At 41.7% G+C, this 27,631-nt stretch overlaps 1 protein-coding gene and 1 long non-coding RNA gene across 6 annotated transcripts in view; one reads left to right on the top strand and one right to left on the bottom strand.

The window, feature by feature from the left end:
- dlgap2a (discs, large (Drosophila) homolog-associated protein 2a) overlaps positions 1-27,631 on the top strand; it is a 183,056-nt gene that overhangs the window by 40,114 nt on the left and 115,311 nt on the right. The window contains exon 1 of one of the 4 annotated variants that reach the window (XM_039603552.1): positions 9,178-9,206. The exons of the other annotated variants lie outside the window; for them this stretch is intronic. Within the exon in view, the coding sequence (XP_039459486.1) occupies positions 9,197-9,206 (10 nt within the window). The 5' untranslated portion in view covers positions 9,178-9,196. Of the gene's footprint in view, positions 1-9,177; positions 9,207-27,631 lie in introns of those variants that run through there. 4 annotated transcript variants of the gene reach the window in all.
- Positions 1,546-10,948, bottom strand: LOC120434896. 2 transcript variants are annotated; one of them, XR_005609420.1, is made up of 4 exons: positions 10,486-10,948; positions 10,230-10,369; positions 8,916-8,984; positions 1,546-2,657 (listed from the first exon to the last, which is right to left on the bottom strand). It is a non-coding gene; the product is annotated as an uncharacterized LOC120434896 (long non-coding RNA). The 2 variants fall into 2 exon arrangements; XR_005609419.1 differs by lacking the exon at positions 1,546-2,657 and adding an exon at positions 8,679-8,799.

Genomic DNA, 27,631 nt, shown 5'->3' with positions numbered 1-27,631 from the left:
GGGTGTGAAAAGAACGCGCTACGCCAAGGCCATCCAGAGTCATCAGGTTTAAAGCAGCTGAACACCTGAGGGAGGTCTTGGACAAGCATGTTAGACAGTTCTCACCGCAGCCATCAGCGAGGGAGTATTCTTTGGAACAATGGTGTGGCATCTCTCCAGTAAATTTCCGAGACACTGAAGCTGTTCTGGCAGCATATGGTGGCCCAACATCTTCCTGTCTGTAAATCTGTTATCAGCAAAAGTGTCAAGTTAAATCTGCTCAGCTGATACAAATCAGGCCCTGATGTGGATCTGAGCAAACCGGGAAGAGCGAACCTATAGGAATGTGTATATTTACACTATAATAAAAGGTTTGCTTGAATGTTGAACGCAACATTGAGGACACAGACGGTGTCGATTCTTTCTCTCCTTCTTATTCACCCGCTGCATTATTGATAAAGCCTGGAGTGAATTCACAGGGCTTTCCCCATTGAGAAGGCTGACCTTTCTCACAGCTGAGTCTCACACTGGTAATGCACTGATATCTGCTAGTAGCATGGAGGGCAATTTCATGCTGCCCGCCTTCTGAACCACAGCCCAGACACAAAGCACTGCTTCTCTTTTTAGCATCAGTAATGTTATATTCTCTTATTTTTATTTGATTTGATTCTTCTCGCCCTCCGCAGTATATCTGTACCATTTGTAATGACAGTTTCACTTCCAGACAGATTTATTCTCTGTTTATGTGACGTAGGGATGGATATTAAGGGTAACGCACACTATCTTTAGTTTATTTCAGATAGGAGCCGTCACAGACTTTGTGTCAGTTTGCTGTTAAATAATGAATGAACAGTGGTTTAGTCATACTGGGTTTCTGATCTTCTTTTCTCCAGAGATCCCAGGCTATAGAAACAAATAAAAGTAATGGTTGCCTGCAGCTGAGAGAGAGACCATGCATTTTTAAATGTGTCTGCAAAAATCTGGATTTTAGCACTTTTTAAAACATTTATTGGAAGACAGCGCAGTTTAGATTAGTACAAGTTGGTTAATTTTAATGCACTGGTGTTTGTTAGCCTTGGGCATTGCATTGTATGACTTCCAATCAGTGATTGACACATGCACGTTACATAACCCTAGCTTATCACCCACCCAATTATTTTTTTCATTTTCATTTTTCCTTTTTCAATACAGCGCTGAGAGTCATCTTCTGTCCCACTTCTAATGAGAATCTGGAGCTTTGAGAGGAGAATTTTCTTACATAAAACCTGCCTAAATGTCTCATATTAAAAAAATGCATGCTTGGAAATCCATCACAAACACTCCGTCTTGGAGGGTCTGGGATGTTTGCTGCTGGAAATTAAATGTCAATTCCAACCAGCGAGTCCATTTGTAAGCATGTGGGTGCAGCAGGGACATCCCTGTTCATACGCTGCACATCAGCACACCAACACATTTACCCTCATATCACTTTCAAAGTATTTATGTCCTGTCATGCTTGCTTTTCTGCAAAATCACCTTTTATATGTCATTCTCACAAACAAAGAAACAACCACAGTGAGTGAAGCTTTTATGATTTTCCTGTCTGATGGCACTGTGGAAATGTCCTGGCAATTATGCTGAACACAAGAGGTCTACTACTTCATCACTGTCATGGCTTTAATTAACATATGAGACTGCTTAGCTCATATGTGATATTGCTGTGATACACACCAATCAGTCTGATCATTTAAACTCTTCAGAAATGTTTAGCTCGGTGATATTTGTCTGAATAACATCCCCACGAACGCCACGACTCGCAGCACAATACAGTCAGAAGCATCAAACTTGCTCTGTTGCCTTCATCTCATTGTGCATCCTGCTGCCATCTCTTCCCCTGGTAAATGATGCGAATGAAATGCGATTCATCAGAGCAGGCTATCTATGCAGTCAGCATGGGCGCTCTGACCGGTTTGCAGCTATGCAGCTCGATTCAGAACAAGCTGCACTTTATGTTCTGACATCTCTCCGTCGTGGCAAACACTGAAGTTTGCAGTGATTTGTGCTGAACATTAGTTCTGCACAGAGTGTCACTGAGCCTAAGCTACCCATGACCCTGTTTTCCGGTCACTGGTCGTCCTTCCAAAAGGTCTGTGTACCTCAGAAAGAATAAAAAACCCTGACATTGTGCTAAAAATAAGTTTGGATGCTGATTTATAGCAATGTGAAAAATAAAGTGTTCACAGGACCTCTATAAAAGCAGAAGTTTTATCAGTTTGTTGGCATTAAGGTTTGTGTAACACAATGCTACAACATAGCATATTAAAGTTAAAGTTCATGACGGTACAGTTAGAAAAAGACTGAACAAATGTGGACTGTTTGGAAAAGCTGCCAGGAGAAAGCCTCTTTTTTCTCAAGAGAACATGGCTGCACAGCTTAGGTTTGCAAAGCTGCATCTGAACAAACCACAAGACTACGGGAGAGTAATATCTAATGCACAGCAGCAACCAAAGACCTCAGACCAGCTGTCAGCACGGCGGTGGAGGGATGATGATGTGGGAAGCTCAGAGTCACTGAGTCCACCATGAACTTCTCTGCATACCAAAGTGTTCTGGAGTTGAATGTGAGGCCAAACGTGGCCAAGACCAAGTCATCCAACAGCACAATGATCCAAGCACAGCAGCGAATCTCCAACAGAACGGCTGAAAAAGAAAAGACGCAGATGTCAAGTCCACTGAAATACCAACATTAACAGAACTGTGAATAAACAAATGCCTAAAACCCCTCAATAAACTGAAGTGATGTTATAAAAATGTCCATTTATTTAAATTTTAGCTTTTATTTCCTCATTTTAACAAAGGAAATCAGATATTTTGAATAATACGTTTATTTTTTGAATAATCAGTCTGCATATACCTTTAAGCTGCTAAGTACTACTTGAGTTATCAGCTGTGCTCGCTACAGTAAAGTGAACAGCATCTCCATTTCGATTTGTACAGTCTGAGCTCTTGCAGTCAGAGAGATCAGATAACCCGCTGTTCCACGTTAATCAGTGTGATCCTTGTGTCAGTTTGGGGGCTGTGTTGCTGGTAATATCCAATAAGCAGGCAAATATACACAAGATTTACCATGTTGATAGGAGGAGGGCAGTTTTTACACATTACAGCACAGGATTATGTGCTTAGCCGAGAGAATCCGAGGGATATTCCAGGTTTTTCCATCACTGCCTGGAATATTGCTGGCAGCAATGGCTTCAGCTGATAATAGAGATCTTTGTTTCTTTAAACCTGCCGCTTTCTGCTCGGTGATATTTCACACATGGTGAGATGAATAGGTTTCATGACTAGCACGGGGGACCGGTGTTATAATGTCGTTTTCCCACTTAGTAGAATTAATTTCCCTTGTCACAAGCTGAAAGAAAGCTTAATTCCATAAACAACAAACACACAGATACACATCGTGTCCAGCTCATGGGAGAACACGTGTGCGCACTCTGTAGCTGTCGAGCCAGCTGGTGTGTTTTTTGTCTTTCAAATCACGTCAGGGAAAAACGACCACATATGTGCGCAGTTCTGCCGCAGTGGGTCAAGCTAATTTAGCGGGTGCGCACTTTGTTTTAATTTACCTCAGTAAACATCAGCAGATGACCCCTAATCTGTCTTTCTTCTGCAGTACCAGATGCAGGGTTATACATGTGGAGACAGAATTTTCTGCAAGAGGGCCTGTGAAATGACTATGAGTCACATGCTAATTACAAGAAGTTAATTTGTGCTTTGAGGGAGGTGAGAACAAATCCCAGTATACACACAGATCTCCAGAACATCCAGAATCATCCAGTCGCATGGGAGAAACTCAGTGCACACAGACCTGGCCAATCTTTGAACAATTCAATTTTATTTTATTTATACAGCATCAAATCACAACAACAGTCGCCTCAAGGCGCTTTCTATTGTAAGGTAGACCCTACAATAATACATACAGAGAAACACCCAACAATCATATGACCCCCTATGAGCAGCACTTTGGTGACAGTGGGAAGGAAAAACTCCCTTTTAACGGGAAGAAACCTCCAGCAGAACCAGGCTCAGGGAGGGGCGGGGCCATCTGCTGCGACCGGTTGAGATGAGAGAAGGAAGACAGGATAAAGAAATGCCTTGGAAGAACACACAACACATCAAACCTTGAGGCAGATGGGCTCCCACACCAGGTGCCACTCCTGTTAGCTGACAACATTAAACTGAGGCTACAATACTCTTTACAATACAAACTCTTTCTATGAGTTTGCATCTTTCGTCCACACGTAAACGGCGTTTTCGATCACTGAAAACTGAGATTTGAAAATTAAAAACTCCTGCCGGGGTGGAGATTTTCGAAAACTGTTTTTTGCGTTTACGTGTGGGCGAGGAAAACTAAGATTTACTCACGCAACGTCAAAGGTGTGCACCCTGTTATTGTTTACATGAGATTAATTTCTACAATGGTGGATATACACAAAATACTGTTGCTGTTAATCTGAATATCTGCAGTTTTACACGCTTACATGTACACACGCAGTTACTGTCCCTCCATTTACAAAGACAGAGGCGTCAGAGTGAACTTCTACATTCAACACAGACACTCCCACAGCCTAAATCCCGACACTGACGTTGTGGTTGGTTTTGAATAAATTTAATTTTAAAAAAAATATATAATTTATGCATGCTGTGTGCATTTTGTTCATTCCTAAGTTGTGCAGCCAAAATACTGTTTTTGTTTATTAACATTTGAAATGATGAAGGCACGTGAAAAATAACACAAAATAAGCTGCCTTTCCAGAGAAACACAAAAACTTCTCAAAAAGTACTGAAGGTTTGCATAAAACTCTGTTTACTCTTTCCCTCCCAGACTTCTAGACTTCTGATTGGCCAACATTTCTACACAGGTAGGATTTTGCATGGTCTGGACAACGTTTGACTGTGTTTTTGGCGTTTACATGTGGACGGAGATATTTTTCAAAACTGGACGTGTGGACGGGATTTCTTTTTAGAAAACAGAAAATCTCCATTTTCAAAAATACCCGTGTACGTGTGGACGTAGCCTTACTATTGGGACTACAGTACAGAGTAGTAACGTCAGGCGAGAGTAATGAATAATGCAAACTCCTTTGACTACGATGACCTGGATGACTGAGAACCCTCACAGACATATTGCCGTACATTTTGGGATGTGAACTGAGCTTTTTCAGCATATATGAAATACCACTGGCCTTTGGTAAGAGTGAGTAAACTCACTGATGTCTGCAGTTAGCCCAGCAAAGACCCATTCCTTACATTTGCTCTTGAATTAAAAAAGGAAATAAATTAAACGCCATTTGAACATTTTCTCTTACTGTGATCGGGGGAACTGTTTGCCACCATTTAAGACGACATTTGCCTGCCACACTTAATTAGGGTTGCTAAGCTAAAACTGGACAATCACCCTTTGGGGGAGTATTTCTCAATTTTGTGACTTATTTGATTAACATTAGTGCCAATCACGTTTCCAAATCACAGAGTTCATTTTATCTGTTATAATAGAGTCGAGACCAGTGTGGGAATTATTCAAACCTGTAATAGCCGGTCCCCATGTGCATAATTCCCTGATTTGCTTTTTATTGAGTTCACTAGTCCTCTTCTCTCTGAATGAGGTTATTCACGCTGCTTACAATCTATATGCCGTAGTGTTGTGCAGACTCGCAGCCTGTGAGCATTTAATTTCAGTGCAAGCACTCTTCTTCTTCTTCTTCTTTCTATTCATTCCAGCAGTGGTTACTGGATGGGTACCACCCACCCTGGCGGTGTAGTAATCACCGCTGCTCAGTCTCTAATGCATCTCATTTCCCGATGCTGTGTACATTTTTTCTTTCTGTCCCCATTTTCTGGAAAAAAACAACATCCTGAGAGAATTTTTGTCATGACTCAGGGTGTCCTTTCCCAAGGCTTGTGTCACATTATTGAGGAGGAATTGCTAACACTGTGTCATTGAGAATGCATATTTTGAGCTTCCGAACTCACAATGACAAAGTGGCCGTCTGAGCATTAGGAAGAGCCATAAATGCAGCAGGTAGGCTTGTATGTGTGCAGCTGGGCCTGGTTCACCATGCTGTCATGGCTGTCGTGTCACGGCGTATTACAACAGGTACACACATTTGTGTAAACTTTATTTACTATTGTGACCTTGTGCATGCAATTTTCTGTGTGCTTCTTTTGTAAATTTACCAGATTTGAGTTCATTTTGTTTTAAAACACATTGTGCAACGTTGGCGGTATGATAAGAATTATCCTTCTTATTAGGAACAATAAGATTGAGCCTAGTAATTTTACAAAGGAAAATTGTGACCTTGCTTTGCTTGGATAGTTTTCAAGCTTTTATTAGAGGGTCAACAATCGAGAGACAAAGAATTGCATTCGACTGCTGCACATGTCAGCTGCTGTGATGGTTCCAGGAGAGTTTATGCCCCAAGTCAGGTGTGAACTAGGGATGTGGGGGTCATGGTCTAAACGCCTACACTGTTTCAGTTCAGTTTATACACTTCCAATTCACACCAAGCTATTATAGAAGCATGTTTGACAAAGTCCTGATTCACACTTGCTATTAACAGTCGAAGAAAACGTAACATGAGGTTTACAGAAAGCTTTTGCCCGCTAAAAGCTAGAATTGGCAAAAACAGGTAATACAGCTGTTCGTAATTGAAATACAAGGACTTGCAGGTATAGATCATTTCATGTCATCTTTTACACACACAAGCTTTCATGATGTGGTAAAATGGTTATCAGATGAAACGTTTTCCTGACTGTGCTGACTGTTCATCACATTTCTGATGATGCCTTTGAGGAGAAGCCAGCACCAACCCTGATTTACACCTTTGATGTCCGCTGGTCATAAACATCCGCCCTCCAGCACAGTGTTTTAAAGAACTAATGATTTAGATGAACCAGAGACAAACTGCTGAAGGTCTCCTTTCTATTGGGCCACAGCCACAGAGTGCCCTGCTGACTCAGGACTCTAAATAGGCAAACATCATTTACAAAGACTGCATGAAAGCAGGCCTTGGGATAGCGGGTCGGTGTGAGATGGACATTGTGCTCCAGTGTTGTTTATAACAATTCTCTCAGAGGCGGTATGTGGAGATGTTTCTGAAAGCTTACAAGAGAAAGGTGTATTATTCAGTGGTGACAAATCCATTTGCTTTTAAATCCACAGCAAAGCTAATATCTGAATTCTGAACTCATGAATTGAGTCTTAGCCTTAGCTTCAAACACGTCTGCACACAACCACTGGAGTCTGGTTAACTTCAAAATGTAGATAAACATCATAGCATCCATCCTCTTCTGCTTATCCTTTTCAGGGTCGTGGGTGGGGATGTACACCCTGGACAGATCGCCAGTGTGTCGCAGGGCTAACACACAGACACAGACAACGATTCACACTCACATTCACACCTTTGGGCAATTTAGAGTTTCCAGTTAACCTAACCCCACTAACTGCATGTCTTTGGACTGTGGGAGGAAGCTGGAGTACCTGGAAACGGCCTGATGGTGGAATTGAACTCAGGACCTTCTTGCTGTGAGGCAAAAGTGCTAACCACTGTGCGACCGTGCTACCCTAAAGATCATAACAGATTCCATCAGAGGAAGAAGGTGGCCTCGTCAGCTGATTCATGTCATTTTGCATCACATGGTTGGCCGTGCACGATGGTAAGCAGGTAAACACCAAAACATGACGGCTCTGGGTTCTTTCAAGTTGGTGGTATCACAAAGATGTGTGCGCAAATCACCCCGGGCAAAAGTTGACTGTATGTGAAGGAAATGTAGGAACATAGCAACGATTATGATGATGTCAGCAGGACAAAGTAGAAGGAACATTTTGAATCCATGAAAGCAGTCCAAGGAACTCTCAAGTGGTTGATCAAACTAAGCTCTGATCAGCAATATATCTGGAGAGGAAACGAAAGCATTGCCCATGTTGGTGAAATTACAGCGACAAGTTAACACTGGTCAGTGTTTGGCTGACATCTTTGACAATGAGTGGTGCTTTACAATAGCTCTAGATCAGGGGTCCCCAATCCCAGTCCACGAGGGCCGGTGTCCCTGCAGGTTTTAGATGTGTCCTTGATCCATCACAGCTGATTTAAATGGATAAATTACCTTCTCAACATTTGTTGAAGTTCTCCAGAGGCCTGGTAATGAACTAATCATGTGATTTAGGTGTCTTGACCCAGGGTAAGATCTAAAACCTGCAGGGACACCGGCCCTCGTGGACTGGGATTGGGGACCCCTGCTCTAGATGATTAGAAAGAAGACATGCATCTTAATAATTCATTTTCTTATATTTCTGGTGGCTCTAAATTCATAAATGCTTAAAAATGACAGAATTTGAATGTTATTTTCACATGGAAAGAAGCTAGACGATGACCTATCCCACACGGTCATATGATCATTTAAAAAGTTTCCTTTGATTAATTAGTTTGTATTCTGGATTATAGACATTAAAACGTTAACACTTATCATGTCTCAGCTCATTCTGAGGGTTTCAGGTGAATTCCCCAACTAAAACTTCAGCTGCAACAATTTATTTTCTGCTTCTGGATGTAAAGTAGCACTGCAGTTTAAGAAATCGAGTGCGACTGTTACCGCACATGGGACAGATCCTTGGAAATGTCAGCCATTTTTGTTCTACAAAACCAAAAATGTCAACTGTCATTTATTACAACCGGGAACAGCATTACATCGTCGGTGCAATGTGAAAAATATTTAACTGCAAACTCTGCAGGCGTAGCAGCACTCTGATGGTTGTGAAGCGAACAAAGACCAAAAGTCATGAACACTGTGAAAAAAAACCACACAAAAGAACAGTTTTAAAAAAGCTCAGACATCAGTTTCAAGCACAAGGTTTCCCCGTTACATCAGGTGTGTAAATCAATGTGTGCATGTGTGTTTTACCTCTTCATTATCCACTTGCAGTAGGAGGACTTTTGCTCACACATTCGTCTTTGTTGGGTTTGTTATTACCTTTGGGAAAATCCATCACACCACTTAATTCAGTCCAGTAATCACCTGCTTGGAGTCATTTCTTATGCATTCCTCAGCTACAGACAGAACAACTTGGCATTTTGAGCACGTTGTTTTTCTTAGAGCCTAACCAGGTGTCGTTCATCAAGCTTTGTGCTGACCCAGTCAATGCTCAGGTGGCAGGCGATAAGAATTAGGGCGCAACATGAAAAATGCACGCAGGTAACACTCCTCCTTTTGGTTAACACCTCATATAACTTGGAGTAGGTGTGGACTGATATTAATGGAGCCTCTCTAGGCACCACCACCTCCTATATCTTTAAAATCTACTGTAAATGATTCAGTTGTTACATAGTTGCTTTATTCTGTGGCGTGAATCTGCGCTGTGATGCAGACATATTGGCGGGTTGTGAGGTTTGTCTGTGTGAGAAATGCTTTTAAATACTGTGGGCGATATCACCTTGAACAACTATAGCAGTGTTTAGCAGAGGGTACAGTGGTTACATAACGCAAGCCACAAACAAAACTAGCAGCAAATGAGATCTGAGAAAGCAGATAGCCTAGGAGAGCCATTATTCCAGCTGCAAGCAGAGCCAGATATGCCAGGAATACAGACACAGTATTAAATTATCTCTGGATTTGATTTGTCTGATAGATATTTCCTCTTGGATACATTTAATGTCATAGTAGTTTAGGAGTTTTGATGCTGTGCAGGTAACGCATGGTCTACTGTATACAATTTGCCACAGTAATGCATGTGTGTGGGCTTGGTTAATTTCAGATGTTGGATATTTACTGGAAAACAGTGGCTACTAAATTGCGTTACTCACAAATTGTTATTTCGTGATGCCTAACAGGTGAACAGCTCTTAGTTGGGCTCTAAAGGCAGTGAGGCACTGAGAAAGGTGAGTCCAGGTGAAGCTGACTTACTGGAGTGATTTTATTCAAAGCTAATTTACTGAGACCACCTTACAGACTGAAAACAGTTGCAGAGTGTCGGCCGTGGCTCTGGAGGAGCTCCTGCTGGTTCTGACAAAAAATGTGCAAGCCATGCTCCTCAGCTTATGTTGGAAAAGTCACACATTTTCTAGCTTTAACTGGTCTTTGGAGCCGTGCGTGGCTAAATAAAACTGATTTGACTTGAGTGCTATAACATGGCTACAACGAGTAACTAAAACTGCAGGCCCACAGCTATAGTAGTTAGCCTGTAGCATTGCCACTATACGCTGCATTTCAGTGACTCACCCTTTGATTTCATGCTTCCTCCAGCCTCAGATTAGTCTCTTCACTACTCTATTAGGCCCCACTCACACGAGCCTAGAGACAAGTTCTCTATTCCTTTACTGGTTGGTGAGGGTTTGCTGGAACTTGCTGGCTGTTGCGAGCTGAAAAAGGTTGCACAGAGAAATATAGCGTTGCACTGAAAACGTCCTAGCATTTGCTTTGGTTGCTAGCAGACTGGCAAGTGCTACACAAAGTGGAAACAGGGCAGCAGTCGCACCTTTTCAAACGTGTTGGTTTCAAGGCCACAGTCACAACTTTTACTTTGAAAGCGAACATCGTTTCAGGTTTGCATCGTACTTGTCAGGGTTTGCCAGGGCAACCCGTGGGGATGTAGGGAAGGAGGACCCAGGCGCGGAGCTCTGTGTATAAGCAGTGCGTTTATTTACAGTGCATGGAACCAAACAACAATAAATCCCCGTGCTTTCCCCAGACTCCTGTGTCGTGTCCTCCTTGTGCTCGCTGCTCCCCTGTGTCTGCACTCCCGGTGCTCACTGCTCTTCTGGCTTCCCATGCTCCTCCTGCAGGAAACAATAGCAGCAGCTGCCAGGACACTTAACTATAGCAGGCATGCACTCAAAGACTAAACCTAAACTGGATGACTAACGTGGAGTCTCACGCAATAATCCCGCATCGGTGGGAGCTCCAAGACTCTCCTAAGTAGCTCCCCCGACGAGCCCTGATCAGCAGCAGGTGTGTGGCAGGAGCTTCGGGTGTGGCCAGTCCCCTAGTAGGGCCACACCCACCAGGCCTGAAGGCACCCGTAAACCGGTGTTGGCAGAAACACACACACACACACACACACACACACACACACACACACACACATACATATCTGCAAGCATGGAGAAGAGGGGTAGCAACACCAAAAGTACATATAATGTAACATAAGTCCATAACTGCTCAGGGATCCCTGACAGTACTTTTGAACGTTTCCATACTCCCCGGTGGTTAGTTAGCGAGTCTTTGGAGTTTCATGCAAGCTGTGGGCGACCATCACAATCTGCTAGGCACCAAAGCAATCACAAGGAGGTTTACGGTCCATCACCAGCTTTGTGGCCAACTTTACCCAGCAACAGTCTGCAACCACTCGGCAAACAGCAGGGACCAATCGGTCTCTGTGACTGAGGGCTTAATACTGAATTTGTCATTACCTTTTTGGTAGAAAATTAAAGAAAAACTAACGACCTTTTAGCCTCAGTGGGGTGATACGCTACATGGAAACCATTATACCTGCCAAATGTTAACTGACGCTGTGAGCATGCTGCTATCAGCGTCGGGCTTAGTGCACCGCTGTGTGCAGCGCTTAATGCATAGTCTTCTTAAATCCATGTTACACAGGCCCTGTAACTTGATGAAAGTGCAACCTGCTGCAGTACTGTGAACATTTACATTTTATAAATGGTGGTGGGGCAGCATGTGTTCAGCAGGAAGTTGTATCTTTAGTGCAGGGAAAATAAATTCTGTTAGCTTTTGTTACACAGTTATAAACTTTATTGCTGTGTGGATTAAATCTGAGAGTAAAATGTCAGAGAAATGCCAAGTGGATGATATTTCCCTGTTAAATAATACCCTTCCTGTGTTTTTCGCCCGCTTTGTTGCTGTTCTTAAATGTGGGGCCTTATCGAACACTTTCAGGTGATTGAGTTATGATGCAGGTGCTGTTGTTTGTAATGAGCTTGGTAAGTCCAGTTTTAATTGGAATAAGATGTCAAAGAATCTAAAACTTCCCTCGCCTTAATCCTAAGGTCATTTCAGCTGCTGTTGTTTATGGATTTGTTTGCTTTGTTTTAATATAATTTCATTACTTTTCCAATTTTTGTCATTTTTGTAGATTTTATAAGATTTCTTATGTGTGTTTTGTGGTGATTGCTGTTGTGCTTGTTTGGTGTCACTGCATTACTTTTATCACTTTTACCAAGCATGTTTCAAAATATGTGAAACAGTAAGATATATATAGATCATTTGATTTTGAGGACATGCTTCAAATTAGGCAATAGATTTTCATTTTTCTCCATCCTTCCATGCATAATTCCCTCAACACTGAGTGGCCTTCATGGGGCTTCATCAAACAATGACAAACTGCTCAGAGCACATCAGTCCAATGCAACAAGACAGGTGAGACGTGTCTCCTTTGCACGTCATTTAGCCAAAGTCATTGGAGAGCAATGATAAGCCTGCTGGTGAATGGTTTGAATGAATGGTTAGCTGTGGCCGCAACCTCATTACGAGGACAAACCACGTTCGGCGGGAGGCTGATATCTCCGGCACAGGCGCACTCCGCAGTCTTGAATTTGAATAGAGAAAGGAGTAATGCTTAATGCCTTTCCCTCCGTGGGCATTGGCTTGTGTGGGACAGCGACCCGTGAAATGAATATTTTTGTGAGATGAGATTTGTTATACACAAAGAGGAACTCCCCCTTCCCCGGCCGACACAGGAGAGTAGAGGTATTGTACGTTCACGACGTGTCGAGCTCAGAGAATGACAATACTTCCGAAAAAAGAAGAAGAAGATGAAGAGATGGGAGGAAATAAACTGGGCTTACATAAGATTACACAGAGAATCTGAAGCTGTCTTTTTCTACCTGATGTAGCAGATCTGCAAGTCTGTCAAGTGTTCTGCATAATTTTTTCTTCTGCAAATGCTTTGTGAAAGTAGCTGAGTGAACTAATGACTTGCTTAATGAACAGTGGTGATTTTGAAATAGCCGCTACATTTATTCATAAGAAAATTGCTCTTCAGATATATATGCTTTTAAGAGAACGAGAGCTCCATTAGAGTCTTTCTCTGGAAGAGAGAAAGACTCTTTTTAAAAACATATTCAAAAATAAACTGTAAACAAAAGCGCCCACAGCTCACGGTGATTAAACGCAATGAACTGATTTTTAAAAACTTCTTCTAAATACTGAAACTTGCAATAATGGATACAGCGTATAATTATTAAATCAAATGCTTTATTGAGAATTCTTTAAATAAAGCAGGTAGTAGAAATAAATATGAAATATTTGGTGACTTGACCGAATATTTAAGATTATTGAGATGTGTAACTGTATGGCTTGTAGAGGCCATGAAGGGGCTGCAGGCGGGTTGGGGGTTTGGTGACACTGCGCTCTGTTGTTTTTTTTTTTTTTTATCATTTTCCTAGTTTGAAAAACAAAATCCCAGATTGCAAACTAAATGTTGCAGTGCAACGAGCAGGATGCACTTGCAGACCAGCGTTAGCAGTCCAGGGTGGACGTTATTGATCGCATTTACAAACTGGTCACGCTCTTCCTTCCTGATTTCACACTTTGAGAAATCAAAGTTTATCTGATGGCTGTTTATCAAAATTCACTCCAGTGTTTTATTTCTGGTCAAATTCAATAGAGATGTTTAAGTATTTGTAATTAATGGTAAAATTGCATTAATTTTAAAAGCAATTGTAAATCCTTTGACTGACTTATTTCATTCTAATGATGCAAAGAGTTATTTTAGGTTGTAGAGCTTATTAGCACATTTATATATAATGTTCTTATAAATGAATAAGGTTGCTGCTTTCTCGTTGATAGTGATGGACTTAAATATTAGACCTGTTGCTAACAAAGTCATATAAAGGAATGCACATAGTGTGTAATGACAACGTCCAAAAGAAACAGCAGCCAGGGGGCAGAATTGAGTTGACTGCAATCTACTGACATCTAGTGGTGAACTATTATACACTATACCTTTAAGCAAGCAAAAGCTAATTCTAATTATATATAATTATTATAGTTTAGTAATAAACGATCAATAAACATAATTTTTACTGCGCTAAAACTTTTAAAAGGCTTGCAGGAAGAATATCTGAAGAAATCTTAAGCTTGGCAGTCAATGCTGTATTTTTGCTAAAACTGGGGAAGAAAAACAAATAAAAAGATCATTTTGAGTCAAATAGCATTAATTTATGCAGTGAGTAACAACAACAGTTATTCTAAACACAAATAAGTCAGCACAGAAAGCCAATATTTGTAACATGTAACAATGCCTTTATAAAAACATCAGTCTCATAAAATATGTGTTCTGATGTCGCTGTAACGTGTCATCAGCTTTAATAAATTCATAATATAAAGTTCATAAGTCCAGTATTGGTTTGTTAGCATGGTGGCTAGCACTGTCACCTCACAGGAAGAAGCTCCTGGTGTCACGGCCAGCAGGCCTGTAAACAAGGTGTGGACCAAAGTGCAGATTCCACCCGGAGGCGAGGAGCGAAAATGCAACAACAGCGTTTTATTTAAACAATGCAACAGATCAGAAGGAACTAAGGAAACCCTGGCAACGATTGCAACTAAAGAATTCACTCAATTAAGAAGGCAAAGAAACTAGGAAAACGCCAGAATAACCTTTAACGCTGATTCAGGAAGTCAGCTAAGGATAAGGTTTGTTTCTATGAAAGCATTCAAGAGAACTAGAAGTGAGGCACAACTCAGAATTCCTATATTACATTGAATGCCTCACCAACAAAACACTTTAATAAAGCACGGTTTAGGCAAACAACTAAAGAAGACATGTCAGGAGTCAAACAGTCACTATCAGAAATTCAAAAGCTGTGAGGGAATCCATGAGGGAGCCTTGGGGCTGTCGTGGATCTGGGTGGGAGCTCGACACTGGGCAAAATCCAGAGCAGGAACCCGGGATCAGGGGAAGTTATGTGCTCAAACAAAGTCTTTTCAAATAGCAGAGACGGCGCATAGAGGGGGGAGTCGGCCTGGAGAAAAATCCCAATAAGGTCCAAACAAACAACCTGTGTTCCACAGAGGGCTGATAGGGGGGGGCTGGCAGGTGAGTGGGTTCAATGAAGCAGCAGGCAGTCCAGCATCCAACCACAACAAGAAGACGGCAAACTGAGCAACGAACCATCCAGCCGCTAAGTGAGCTGGCGATCTAGCGAAGAGTGGTTGCACACACTGAGTTCACAGGTGTCGTCAATCCTGTAGAGCCCCAGGGCCCCGCCCAGGGGTGGAGACACCAGGAGCACAGGTACTGCTGCTTTACCCAGACCATGACACCTGGCTTCGACTCTTTCTCTGTGGACTCTTCTTCCCGTGACAGCGTGGGTTCTCTGGTCACCCCACGTGTTTTGACAACCGATTTCCAATTAAAGATCAAATGAAGCTGTGAAAATATAAATGCACCAGGTAACGTGATCAAACGTGTGCTCTGACCTGAGCTCATTATAAACCCAGACAAACAGCCCACTCTGACCTTGTCTTGTCCCCCGGTGAGCCGCAGAACAATATCAGTATTTTGTATGTACCCACCTATTCGGTGGAAGGGGATTGACTTTTTTCTGTGGGTTCATAAATCTCCCCGCTCTACCTGGTCGAGCGCTGTTAGAATGCACGTGGGTTAGCTGGCCGGCTCTCTTGGCTGAGACTATAGATTTGGATTGACAGCTTTTCCATCCTGTCTGCCGCTGTTAATCATTGAAGGATTTCGGCTGCCGGCAAGCAGCTCTGCCAAGCGACCTTGAGCCCTGCTGGGGCCGAAGGACTCTAACTAAAAGCCTGTTCCCTTGTTACAGTACAGCAAGCAAGAGACACTTTAGCCAGGTGGCCCAATTGCTCCATAAGAGAGATTATAGCAAAATGTGCCACATTGTCAGAAAGAGTTTAATATGAATATCCATGCGGTTAATAGAATTAATACTCCTTGTGAATCATTTGACTTCCTGTGGGAATGCAGTGTTCGTCATCACCTTGGATCTCCGTTGTACAGATTTATGTACAATAGCTGAAAAATGACCGAGACAGCACAATAAAGAGAAATAAAGTAAGGAAACAAAAGAATATGACAGCTGTTGTCAGAGATGATTCAATAGTTTGTCGACAGCAACTCTGTAGAAGGGGAATGATAGCAAACATGCAATATTTGTTGCCAAGAAGGGGAAAATATTAAATGTCGTGCAAAAGTGAAGTTAGATGGAGATCATGCAGCAGACATAAGCCTTTCACCATGTCCTACAACGATGCTCTGCTCTGTCTGTCCTCCCTTCTTTCCATAACTCTCCATCTGTCTGAAAGACCGGGATCCAGACTCCAGTCCCAGGTTTTCGCTCCAGCCGTGCTGTTGGAACCAGCAGCAGTAAATGCCTGTTTTGCCTGCCTCGCTCCTCTCTCCCTCCCTCTCCTCCTTTGCTGCGCGCTACTCTGCTCTGCTGCAGTGGATGGTCCTCACGTTGCGCTCGCAACTCGTCTTAGTGGAGGAGATCTGAGCATCTCGCGGTCGTTTTCCCACCCTTCTTTGCCTTTTTAGCCGTTCCTTTTGCCAGCCCCTTACCTTTTCTCAGAAGGTTTGGATAAATGTGAGGCAAAAGTCATAGGATAGATGAGAGAGCTCAGGAAGTCTTTAATCCCGCATCTCATGCACTATGACTGTCTAATCTTCTGCTGTCTCCAAATGACAGAGAAGCTTGTGGTCCTAGATGCCTCCTGCTTTTAGACTGTGTGCCAGGTAAGTTGTTTCTCTGGCTTCATGTTCATTCATGTTCATCATGTGTTTGTTGTGGCACGTTACAGAGAAGCTCTGTTTCCCCATTTCTCCCTGAAGGAGGCTGATATGTTGTAATGAGGAGATATTTTGGTGGAAGTTATGTACAAACACAAGTCCAACGCAGGGTGTATGTAACATGTGTGCACCTGCCTCCAGTTTTGTGCTTTTATAATAGACCACCTGAGCTTCTGTGCAAAAAAAGAAAATCCTGCAGCAACTTAAAACTGTTAGTTGAAAGACTGAGGCAGCTCTGTTTACCTCCTGGTGCTGTAAAATTGTTTGCACGTTCTACATGCAGCCATAAATGATGTGGACTGACGGTAGCTCCATAAATGTGTATTTGAGTCCCTCACTGTGGTTTTTGGGGAGGGGAAGCAGTGGAAGAGGTAGTGTATACACAGAGTGCGGTGCAGCAGGGATGATAACAATGAGATTCTGTGACAGCGCTGTGAGGAGAGGGCACTGCCGTGGGTGTGTGAGCGTGTACATGTGGGTGTGGGGGCAGTTGTATGTGTCTAATGTAAAGTTTCAGCGGGCTGGGCTCTGTGTGGGCGGCTTTTGTGAATGAAGTGCTTTTAGTCTGAGTGCATGTGTGTGCATGCGTGTTTGTACTGTTGCGTGTGTGTTTCCCTTTCAACGCTATCGTTTGTCGCTGCTCAGCTCACTGTGGTTGTGCCCTCACACGTAAGCGCACGCGCTCTCTTTTGGGAAACACTCGTCCGTGGCGCAGCGCCGTCTCCTCATCAGGTATTGGGTGGCGTTCCGCTGTGGGTGGTGACTTGGTGACGAATTACAACCTGGGTTCCCAGGTTCTCACCTACTGGTGTAAATCAGCTGCTTGGTGGAGCGCAGAGCCACAGCAGCCAGTTTGAGATGCTTTGGATGTTCACTGCTGCACTGCAGACAGACTCTCACACCGAATCTACTTAGAGACACGATGTTATTCAGCCACAGACAGCGTGGGCTCAGTAAAGAGGCTCTTCATCTATCACTTCACAGTATTTAAACAGATGGTTGTAATCCAAAGTGACATCCAGCAGGCTGTGTGGTGTTTTTGCAGATGCAGGTGGACCGATCCCCAGGGAATTATCACCCATTGTACAACTGTGCACATAATGCTACTATGCTAAGTAATTAAATGACATAATCTAAACGTGTGAACTATAAACACTGAGTGCTTCTTCTGGCTCATCTGCCATGCCCTCCCCTCGGGCAGTGCTCACTACTTGTACAGGATTTTCCTCACACATGCACTCTGTTGTATATTATTACTGTGTATAATGCTGCAAGCTGTGTGTGCATGTATGAGGACTCCTGCTTCATGTCACACTGAAGTATCACTGTACTGTAGCTGTATGCATTCACCCTCAGCTCACCTGCTTGATTTTCAGCCTTTGCAGTTAAAACAGGAAAAAAACAACCAAGTGACTCAATGCGTGGAACCAGTTTAAGTGTCAGTGAATTTCAGTCCATGTTCCAGCCCCATAAATAATTGAGTTTCTTCATGGATCAATAGTACTTGAGCACACATATGCAAAGCTTGAAGACTTCAAAGTCACAAGCTAATCCAAGTTTCGGTACTAACCATAATGAAGGAACGTGTCTTTTCCCCATATTTATTAGATCAGAATCAAATGCAGCAGCAGAATTTTAACAGTATCCAAAGAAAAACACTGTCATTTGAATTTAACTCCATATTCTGTAAATAGAAATTGAACATTCTTAAACTCTTTAAACAAACGCAGCGACTACAGATAAGATTACTTTGTGGAACTGTTTTAAATACATAAGAAACTATCATCAGGTTTTACGGTCCAGAGTACACATTTAAGAATGGAGCTTATAAAGCTACACTGTGCCCTGTGCAGCTATGATTTCAAACCTCAAGGAACACAATTAAGGCTTTGATTTTTATGTATGCCAAAGCATTTATCCTCTTGGAGGACACAATCTGCTCTTACCTCTCATTTACTTAATGCGCTTTAATGTGCCTCCATGATTGGCACATGTGTTTAAACACACACTTCCACTCATCACCTTCACAAACTCTTTTGCACAAAGCCTGAGCAATGAAACACAAGCTGCCAGCGTCTTTGTGCATGTGAAGCAGTTTGCACTGATCTTTTGCTTTAGTGGATCCACCACCTGCCATGACGCCATCATTTACCCATATTTTGAAAGGTTCATGTATGTTAATAACAACACCCATGTATAAACCAGCCGTATGCTCTGCTAAGCTGCTGGGCCATTACTTCATTCAGTACTGATTTGTTTTCGTCAAGCACCAAACTTGAGAAATCGCGTTTGTAGTATGTTACCTGGCTTACAATAACACGGAGTATAGTAGATTGTCTTGTCAGATAACTGCTCTGTGTGTCCCTTTCAGCACCTTTAGAGGGAATTAGGATGAAGCAGGAATTAGACAGATACAGCTGTTAGCCCCACAAAAACAATTTTATTGCACCAAATGTTTTTTATTTTTTTACAAAATAATAATGCTCTTTTCTGAGGATGATTGGCATGGCCTGTGTTCTTGCTATGTGTGTTTGGGCTGAGGTCTTTTTATCTTAGCTAGTTTGGCTATTTCACTTCTGTTTGATGCATCGTCTCAAAGCGCCTGCATGAATTAAGCAAATGTTTTCCAGAAGAAGCCAATAAAGAATGAAAAATGGACCAGTGGATATTATTTTACATGCAAAATGATAAGCGCAGTAAAGATTGCACAGATAGGAGAAGCCTTCTGAGAGCTCTTGGCAGTTCGCGTCAGATACTCCCGACAGCAGTCGTGAACAATCAAACACTGAAAACAGTCGCCGGCTGTAAACAAATCAGAGGGAACGCGTGACAGCATCGAAGGATTCCTGCAGCCTATCATCTCTCTGTCTTGACATGTAGCTGTAGCAGTATGGAATATCACCATCAGCACATTGTAATGCTAATCATTTCCTTCTACTGTACTGCATATTAGGAAACTCCATGATGAGGCTGACAAGGAGCATTTAATTTAATTGTGCAAAGGCCTGGCAGTCAGACGTTGCACAGGAAGTGAGAGAGGTTGAAATGGTTATTCGCCTGCAAAGGTTGCAGACAGGTTTTGGAAAACACTGATGCTACAGTAACAAATCAACTTTGCAGTGCTCAGATTTCGAGGTTGGAGGTTGATTTTCACAGCTTAAGGAAAAATATTGTCACAGTCCAATAGTGACCAGTTACTGGAACGACAGAGAAGGAGAGGAGAAGTGGTTGCATACATTTAATGCGGTGCAGCCTCAGGAACTTTACTGCAAAGGAATGCGTTCCTCTGAAGACTTCATTTGTTATGGATCATCATTTCAGCAGCTGACATGGATGAAAGCTGTGGCAGGGCTGTGCTTAGGATGAGGATATTGCTCCGGATGAACGTGTGAACTGACGCACAGATGGTAGCCCGGCACCGACAATAAGTCACCAGTCAGTGCGGGGCATCCCACTTGCTGCAGATGATGAGCCGCTGATATGAGATGTGTCCTTTTTGTTGGATGTGAATGTGTTTGCGTGAGGCGTGCTAGCTAATGGGATAATGGCTTTGCTGGGATAATGGTTTTGACTCCAATCAGAGTCCAGCTGACTCCATCAGCGCTCTCATTTTGGAACACTTACCCAAAAACACACATACATGAGAACACAGGCTGGATGCTATTGAGGTTCTGAGCAGCCGCCTCTTCAGAGGAGGCTTCTCTCCCAACAGAGAATCTTGAACTGAGCCCAAAAACAAAAATAAGAGAAGAAGAAGCCTTCTGTTCTTCTTCTGCCTTGGCATCTCTCCCCCTTCTCCTTCTCTGTGTGTCTGTCACTCACCAGCGCTCTCAGTCCACTATAGCTCTGCTTTTATCTCTCTCTCTCTCTGTCCCTGGGCAGTCAATAGGTTGCACTGCATCCTGAGTCCGTGCCAGAGCTCAGCCTCTGAGCCACAGGTAAAGCATTAAAGCCAAATGACTCATGCACTGAAACAGAACAAGCTCTTTGCTACTTGAAAGCACTGCTTGGGCTTGCTTCTTAAAAGTTTCACCTGAATAAGCTGCTCCAACTGCGATGCTTTTTCCCTTTAGCTGCACCGACAGTTAGCTGACACACCTTTGTGCCTCCAAGTCAAAGGATGAAGTAGCACAAAGGGCACTGTGTGTGTGTGTGTGTGTGTGTGTGTGTGTGTGTGTGTGTGTGTGTGTGTGTGTGTGTGTGTACACAGAAACATGAATTACAGTTCTTGTTTTCTTTGTTTTTTTAGAATTATTAGGTGGAAAATAAAAAGGACATACTGTTTATCGTTATTACCATTAACACGACGTCTTGAGATGGATCACTCTGATAATGCGTTCGCTTGTTGTTCTGCTAAACTCAATAAATGTGCCCTGTAAGTAAATCGACCTGACTATACTGTACTCAGAGTTTAAATAGGCAATTTGGGCAGATCACAAGTGCAATACACGGAGAGTATTAAGCTGACTATTACACAGAACTCATTACACTTAGCTTCCTACCTTTCTAGCTAATAAGAAAAGAACGTGAATAAACAGTTTATGTAAAATTATTTTAAATCCACACTAATGCACAGTCATGCCAGCGCCTTCACTTTGTAGCTCTGGTTTAGCTAAGATTTGGATCTTTGCTCTTTCATTCACATATTTCCATCATACATTATGGGTGAGGTTGGGTTATATTTAGGCAGCCTGGGGCTATTTGGTACTTGGACAGAGTAACTGCTCTGTTAATACTAGTAAAGCACCTTAAATGCAGCTTAATGTAGTATTTCATCATCACATTGTCATCGATTGGGGAGACTTCATTGCCATGGCAACGATAATAACCAGCGTCAGCGCGAAGCTGAGAAATTAACAACTATGTGACGTTTTATTGACTCATCCATCCACCTGGGCTCCCTCTGGTTACACCGCACAGAACAGAGTGATTATTACTCCGGTGAATATTAAAATATGTCATTTTTGGGAATTTGCCAGAATGACTAATGCTCTTCTTCATGTGAGAACAGTTTTGATATTTCAGAGAGCCACTTCTGCGTTATCCTCTTGTCCCCCTGCTGTCTTGGAGATGTGTCATCCAGTGCAAAAACATTCGTTTGAAGCAAAAAAGTTGACTTTGAAATTACAGACGAGTGTCCAGCATGTTCATCAAACATAGAAAATGTGATTAATTGGGAAAATGCCCACAATATAATTCAAAAACAACAAAACTGTGCAGCAAGCTTTGGACACAGAGTTTGAATATTTCACTTTATAAATATAAGATAAGCTAAAAAAACATGCAGTATTTATTCTATACTATCTAACAGGCTGTCTGTTAGAGTTGTACTGAATGCTACACAGTCAGTGTCACTGTATTACTGTATGCTGCACAGGCTGCTTTCTCCATGCTAAACATCAGGCACTTACGAGTGTGAAATATCCGCCACCTAAAGTGTGTCAAATACAGTAATGATGCAAGAGCACCATCCAGCTCGTTTCTTTGCTAAAGTTTTAAATTGCCGTGTTTGTTTGACACTGCAACGCAGGGCCTTGCTCCCTTAGTTGCCATGGAGACACCATTAGGCAGTGGTGCCGCAACGATTTTTGTATTTCTTTGCATAACCCCATGCCAAACCGTGCTGCTTCTCGGGGACTCGCCCGTGCCAACTGCGTGCGTGGGTGGATAGATGGGTGCATGTGCATGTTTTTGTGACTGAGAGCGAGTGGGAGAGAAAAGAAGAAAGAGATCAAAACAAGGTGGGAGGGATTGAGAAAATTAACACAAAAAAGGGGCGAAAGAGTGACAAGGAGAGAAATGAATGATGGAGTGCACTGGAAACGCACCCACGCACGTGCACTGGCATATACGTGCTGATCAGACACACATTAGCTGTGCACATACGCCCCCCAGCAGCCATGACTGGAGTACACGCGTGCGAGTGAGCGCGGTGACTGTGTGGGTGGAGGGATGCCGCAACAGTGCATCTTATTTTGCCTTCAGTTTGATCCCTGCAGCCCCCTCACGGGAGCTTCTCACTGCGTTACATAGTATGATGCCAAATGCAAACTCGCTTCCAATTTTGTCGCGGATGAGAAGCTGATAATGACTCCAGTGGTTTTCAGATTCCTGAAAAGTGTAACGACTTGTTTTATGAGAGGAATAGCTACATATTGATGTATGGCACAGTGCAGCATAAAAGGGGCTCATTCAGTTACTCGTGAGTAGGAAATGACTTATCTTCATAGGCTTAAACTAGTCCCTTAAGACTATTTCCCTTAATGCAAATAATTATTGGAGAGGACCTTTTTTTTCACAAACTGCAGCTGTTTCCTGACATTCATTACTGAAAAACAGATCAGCCTGATTTCTTCTTCTGCTACAAGTCTGAAGTGAGAATGACTGAAGAGAGATGTGTTAATATTTTAACACATCGCATCTCATTATGTTTCTGGAGGACAAATAAATCTGGCTTACCAGGCTCGCATGTTGTCTGAAGAGACTTTCAGCCTAATATTTTTAATATGTGCACAGTGAAATCTTCTGTGTTGCATTGTCTTGCATGCATTGTTGCTTTTGGTCAGCAGATGACAGTGTTGGACACTGTTCATAGTTAATTTAAATGAAAACACTGTAAATGTGGCACGGTGCTGTGGTGGTTAACACTGGAAGGTCTCGGGTTTGAATCTATCAGCTTGGGTGAGGTCTTTAAGTGTTGGGTTTGCGTGCGCTCCCCGTGCCTGCGTAGGTTTTCTCTGGACACTCCAGCTACCTCCCACAATCCAAAGACATGCATGTTGGGTTGACTGGTCATTTTAAATCAGCCTTAATAGGGTGTGAATGTGAGTGGTGGGCTGACCTGCAGTAGTTTCAGTTTTGTGTTTTTGTTTTTTGCCTTTTCAGTTTGGACTCAGTGGCTCGGTGGTGTAGTGGTGAACACATTTGCCAGCACATGAAAGTTCTGTCATAAAAACCCAGCCTCAGGGGACACAAGCACAGACAAACAGGAGAAGAACAACATCCGGCGTAAAATTTGTGCCAAATTAAACATGTTCATCCATCCAACCCTTTGGGAAATAAGGGAGCAGCCAAGAGTTAATTTTAATGGTTTAATTTCCCTTTCCTTTTATTAGTTTTAGCATTAGTTCAGCTACTTTCATTATTGTTGTAATAAACGTGGGAGGTATTGATTAGCAGCAGATTTAAATTCTGAAGAGAAAATAATAATAATACACATTAGTCACATTAGTTCTGCTGGTTGTGTTGAAATAAAAATATACCGAACTGACTAAAACTGAAGACATTTCTCTTAATTTTTTATACATTTGTTTATTGAATTTTGATTTGTGGCATTTTGCGTGATGAGGTCAGCTCCATTCTGCTGTGTGATTCCACCATGGTATTTAATGCAGAGATGGAGATTTAGAGTACAGATAGAACTGTCTTTCATTTGAGATCGTTCATAGCTGTGGCGCTTTGGTAGATGCATATGAAAATAGACGAGCTAGTTTTCTCTCTGTAGTCTACAAGTGCAGGACGACAGGGTCCCTTGATAGCACAGTACTTATTCCAGAAGCTTGCAGCAGCAAAAACTGGAAATGATTAGGCTCTTGTTATTGTGTTTGTGTTCGACTGATGCACTTCCAGTATATCAGTACACGGCTCCTTTTAAAAATAAACCAAGTAATGAGAGAGGGTGGAGTCCCTGGTATAGATCACAAAAAACGTACCTTAAACCCGATAACGTGTAAGCTGGTGAAGGTATGTTGTTGTTCTAATCGAGACGATCTTCATTTGATCTGTGAAATACTCAGAAGCGCTCCGAAGGACAGCTGACTATTGTAAGACATAATGTTAAGTACAACAATTTTAATCACCTATAATATTTATTTACAGTCCTCCTCTCCTATCAGCCTTTCTGAACTACAGTATTTTCTAGTAGACCTCATTCCTACAAGGCAAGTTCAAAAACATCTTACCATTAATTAATACTACAATTTTATATATGATCAATTTCTCTCTATTAAGAGGATACATACCACAGGCTTTCAGGGGATTGTAATTAAACTGCTACTTACAAAGACTTACTAGACCCAGCTGTCTTAGCTAATTATAGGCCAATCTCCAACCTTCCTTTCATATCAAACATCCTTGAAAGAGTAGTTGTCAAACAGCTAACAGATCATCTGCAGAGGAATGGCTTATTTGAAGAGTTTCAGTCAGGTTTCAGAGCTCATCACAGCACAGAAACAGCTTTAGTGAAGGTTACAAATGATCTTCTTATGGCCTCTGACAGTGGACTCATCTCTGTGCTTGTCCTCAGTCCAGAACCTGGATACTGCTGATCATAAAATATAATATATTTAATAGAGTACACTGGTGCTATTAAAGGACATATGGTGCAATCGTTTGAATTGTGTCTATATGATAGATTCCAATTTGTCTTCTTTGGACATTGAAGGAGTTGGTGGAGTTCCACAGGGCTCTGTGCTGGGCCCAGTATTTTTTACATGACACAGTGTTCCATTAGACAGTATTATTAGAAAGCGCTGCATACATTTTCACTGCTATGCAGATGATACACCACTTTATGTATCCAATGAAGCCAGATGACACTAATTAGTTAAAGTGTAGGCATGTCTTACAGACATAAAGACTTGGATTACATCTAATTTTCTGCTTCTAAATTCAGATAAAACTACACAGCCCTAAACATCTTAATAACATGGTATCTAACCAAACACCTATTCTGGATGGTGTTACCTTGGATTCCAGGAACGCTGTGAGGAATCTCGGAGTCATTTTTCACCAGGATATGCCCTTCAAATATGCAGGACTGCTATCTTTCATTTGCACAATATCTCTAAAATTAGAAACATTTTGTCCCAGAGTGATGCCAAAAAAGTAGTTCATGCATTTATAACTTCTATACTGGATGTGATGGTCCTGGGTCTTTAATCTATTGTTACAAGTTTATGGACTTTTAGTTTGCTTCTTAGTTTGCACATTGTTAACTTTTTCATCTTCGTCTTCTTTCCGTAGTGTATTTCATCTTGAATCCTTATTTTCTTTTGTTTTGGAGTTGATTTTTTCTCTCAGTGTTCTTTTCTCATGCTTTTGTGTCAGTTCTCCTGTTGTTTAGTTCAGTCTTTTATCTGGATTTCCCTATTTAGTTACTGCTTATCACCTTTTTTACTTTGGTAGTCATCTGTCGGTTGCATTTTACATTTAGTTTTACTTTCTCTCATCTTGACTTTGATTATTGTCACCTGCGTTTCATTACCCTTATTCAATGGACTTTGTTCATGTACTTGTTATTTTACAAATCAGGATTACATCCAAAATAAGGGTTTGCTTTTTGGTTAATTGAATTTATAATCTTAAAAACTAAAGCAGAAGACGTCACTCTCTGACTGCTGGCTTACTTGTGGTTGCTTGAGTTTTAAAAAGTAGAATGGGGGCAGAGCCTTGAATTTTCAGGCTGATATCCTGTGGAACCAGCTGCCAGTTTGGATTTAGGAGAAAGACACCTACTCTTCTTTTAAGATTACACTGTTAAAAAAAAAATCCTAGAAAAACAGTAATATTCCGGCAGCTGGGGCGCCAAAATAATACCATAAAATAACAGAAAATAACTTCCTCATAAAAATACGGTTATTTTCAGTAATGACAATACAGTTTGTTGCCCTAATTTTACATGGGATTCTGCCTTTTTCAAGTGCTTTTAAACATTAAATTAGGAACATGTTAATGTGATTAAACAATGAAATTACCTATAAACAAGGTCAATGAATGCGGCAATATGAATAATAATACTTAAATGTACAGAAATATACAGTTAACATTTGGTTTAAATAATAATGGATTGCATGCCCAGGGACAGACTGACAGAGGCGAGGCTGCCATATTATAATAATAATTATTATTTGATGTAAAAAAGGTTTATGAGAATCATTTTATTCATTTTCCATAGCATTACATTTGAATTTAACAGTTCAATCTTTCAAATAACGGACACATATTTGTGACATCATGATACATTTGTGAATGTATTTAACAATCTAAATATGCATATGTACAGACAGATACATTTATAAAACAAGAAAATTATGTGTTATTACATTACAGTGATTTTACATTAATTTACATTTGAAATGTGAAGTCACAGACTATTTATGTAAATTTAATGATATTCTAGAAGAACAGAACAAAACTGTAAAATACACAGTAAAATACTTTTATATTAGGATTTTTTTTTTACAGTGTACAATAAAAACATTTCTTTTTTGATAAAGCTTATAGTTAGGGTTGGATTAGATGACCCCTTCCCCTTTATTTTAATGCATCTTAAGGGGGATGCAGTTGGTGCAGACTTTTGTAGGACTTCATGTAATGCACTGACCATTACTTCTATTCACCTTGTTTCACTCCCCATACAGTGTGTACTGCAAATACCACTGCAGCGTGTCATTAAATATTTGTCTTCTCTCTCCTCTAGTATATGCTTTGTCCCGTCTCCCGATGCTCTCTTTTGCTTTTCTTTCATTGCATCTGCAACGACAAAACGCGGTGCATCATCGGGACTTCATGACTTCATATCTGAGCACTACAGGTATTTCTTACTGTCAGTGTGCTGGGTTACATTGTTGATCCAAGTCATGATCTTTTCCTAAATATAACGAAGTCCAGTTGGTTAGCTGTAGAGTTGGTGTCTAAAGACCAACCAGGGAGTAGAAGTGAACTTAAACATGTAACTGATGGCAAAAGCTTTCACTCAGGACACACACTGCTGTCTCATAACACTGTACAATTACTGTGCAAGCGTTGATTGTATTTTATGTCTTAAACTTCCTCATTTGGT

The sequence above is a fragment of the Oreochromis aureus genome, linkage group 19 (assembly GCF_013358895.1).
Source record: "Oreochromis aureus strain Israel breed Guangdong linkage group 19, ZZ_aureus, whole genome shotgun sequence".
Classification (NCBI taxonomy): domain Eukaryota; kingdom Metazoa; phylum Chordata; class Actinopteri; order Cichliformes; family Cichlidae; genus Oreochromis; species Oreochromis aureus.
The sequence above is the reverse complement of the archived record's forward strand: the minus strand, read 5'-3'. Positions and strand labels throughout refer to the sequence as shown.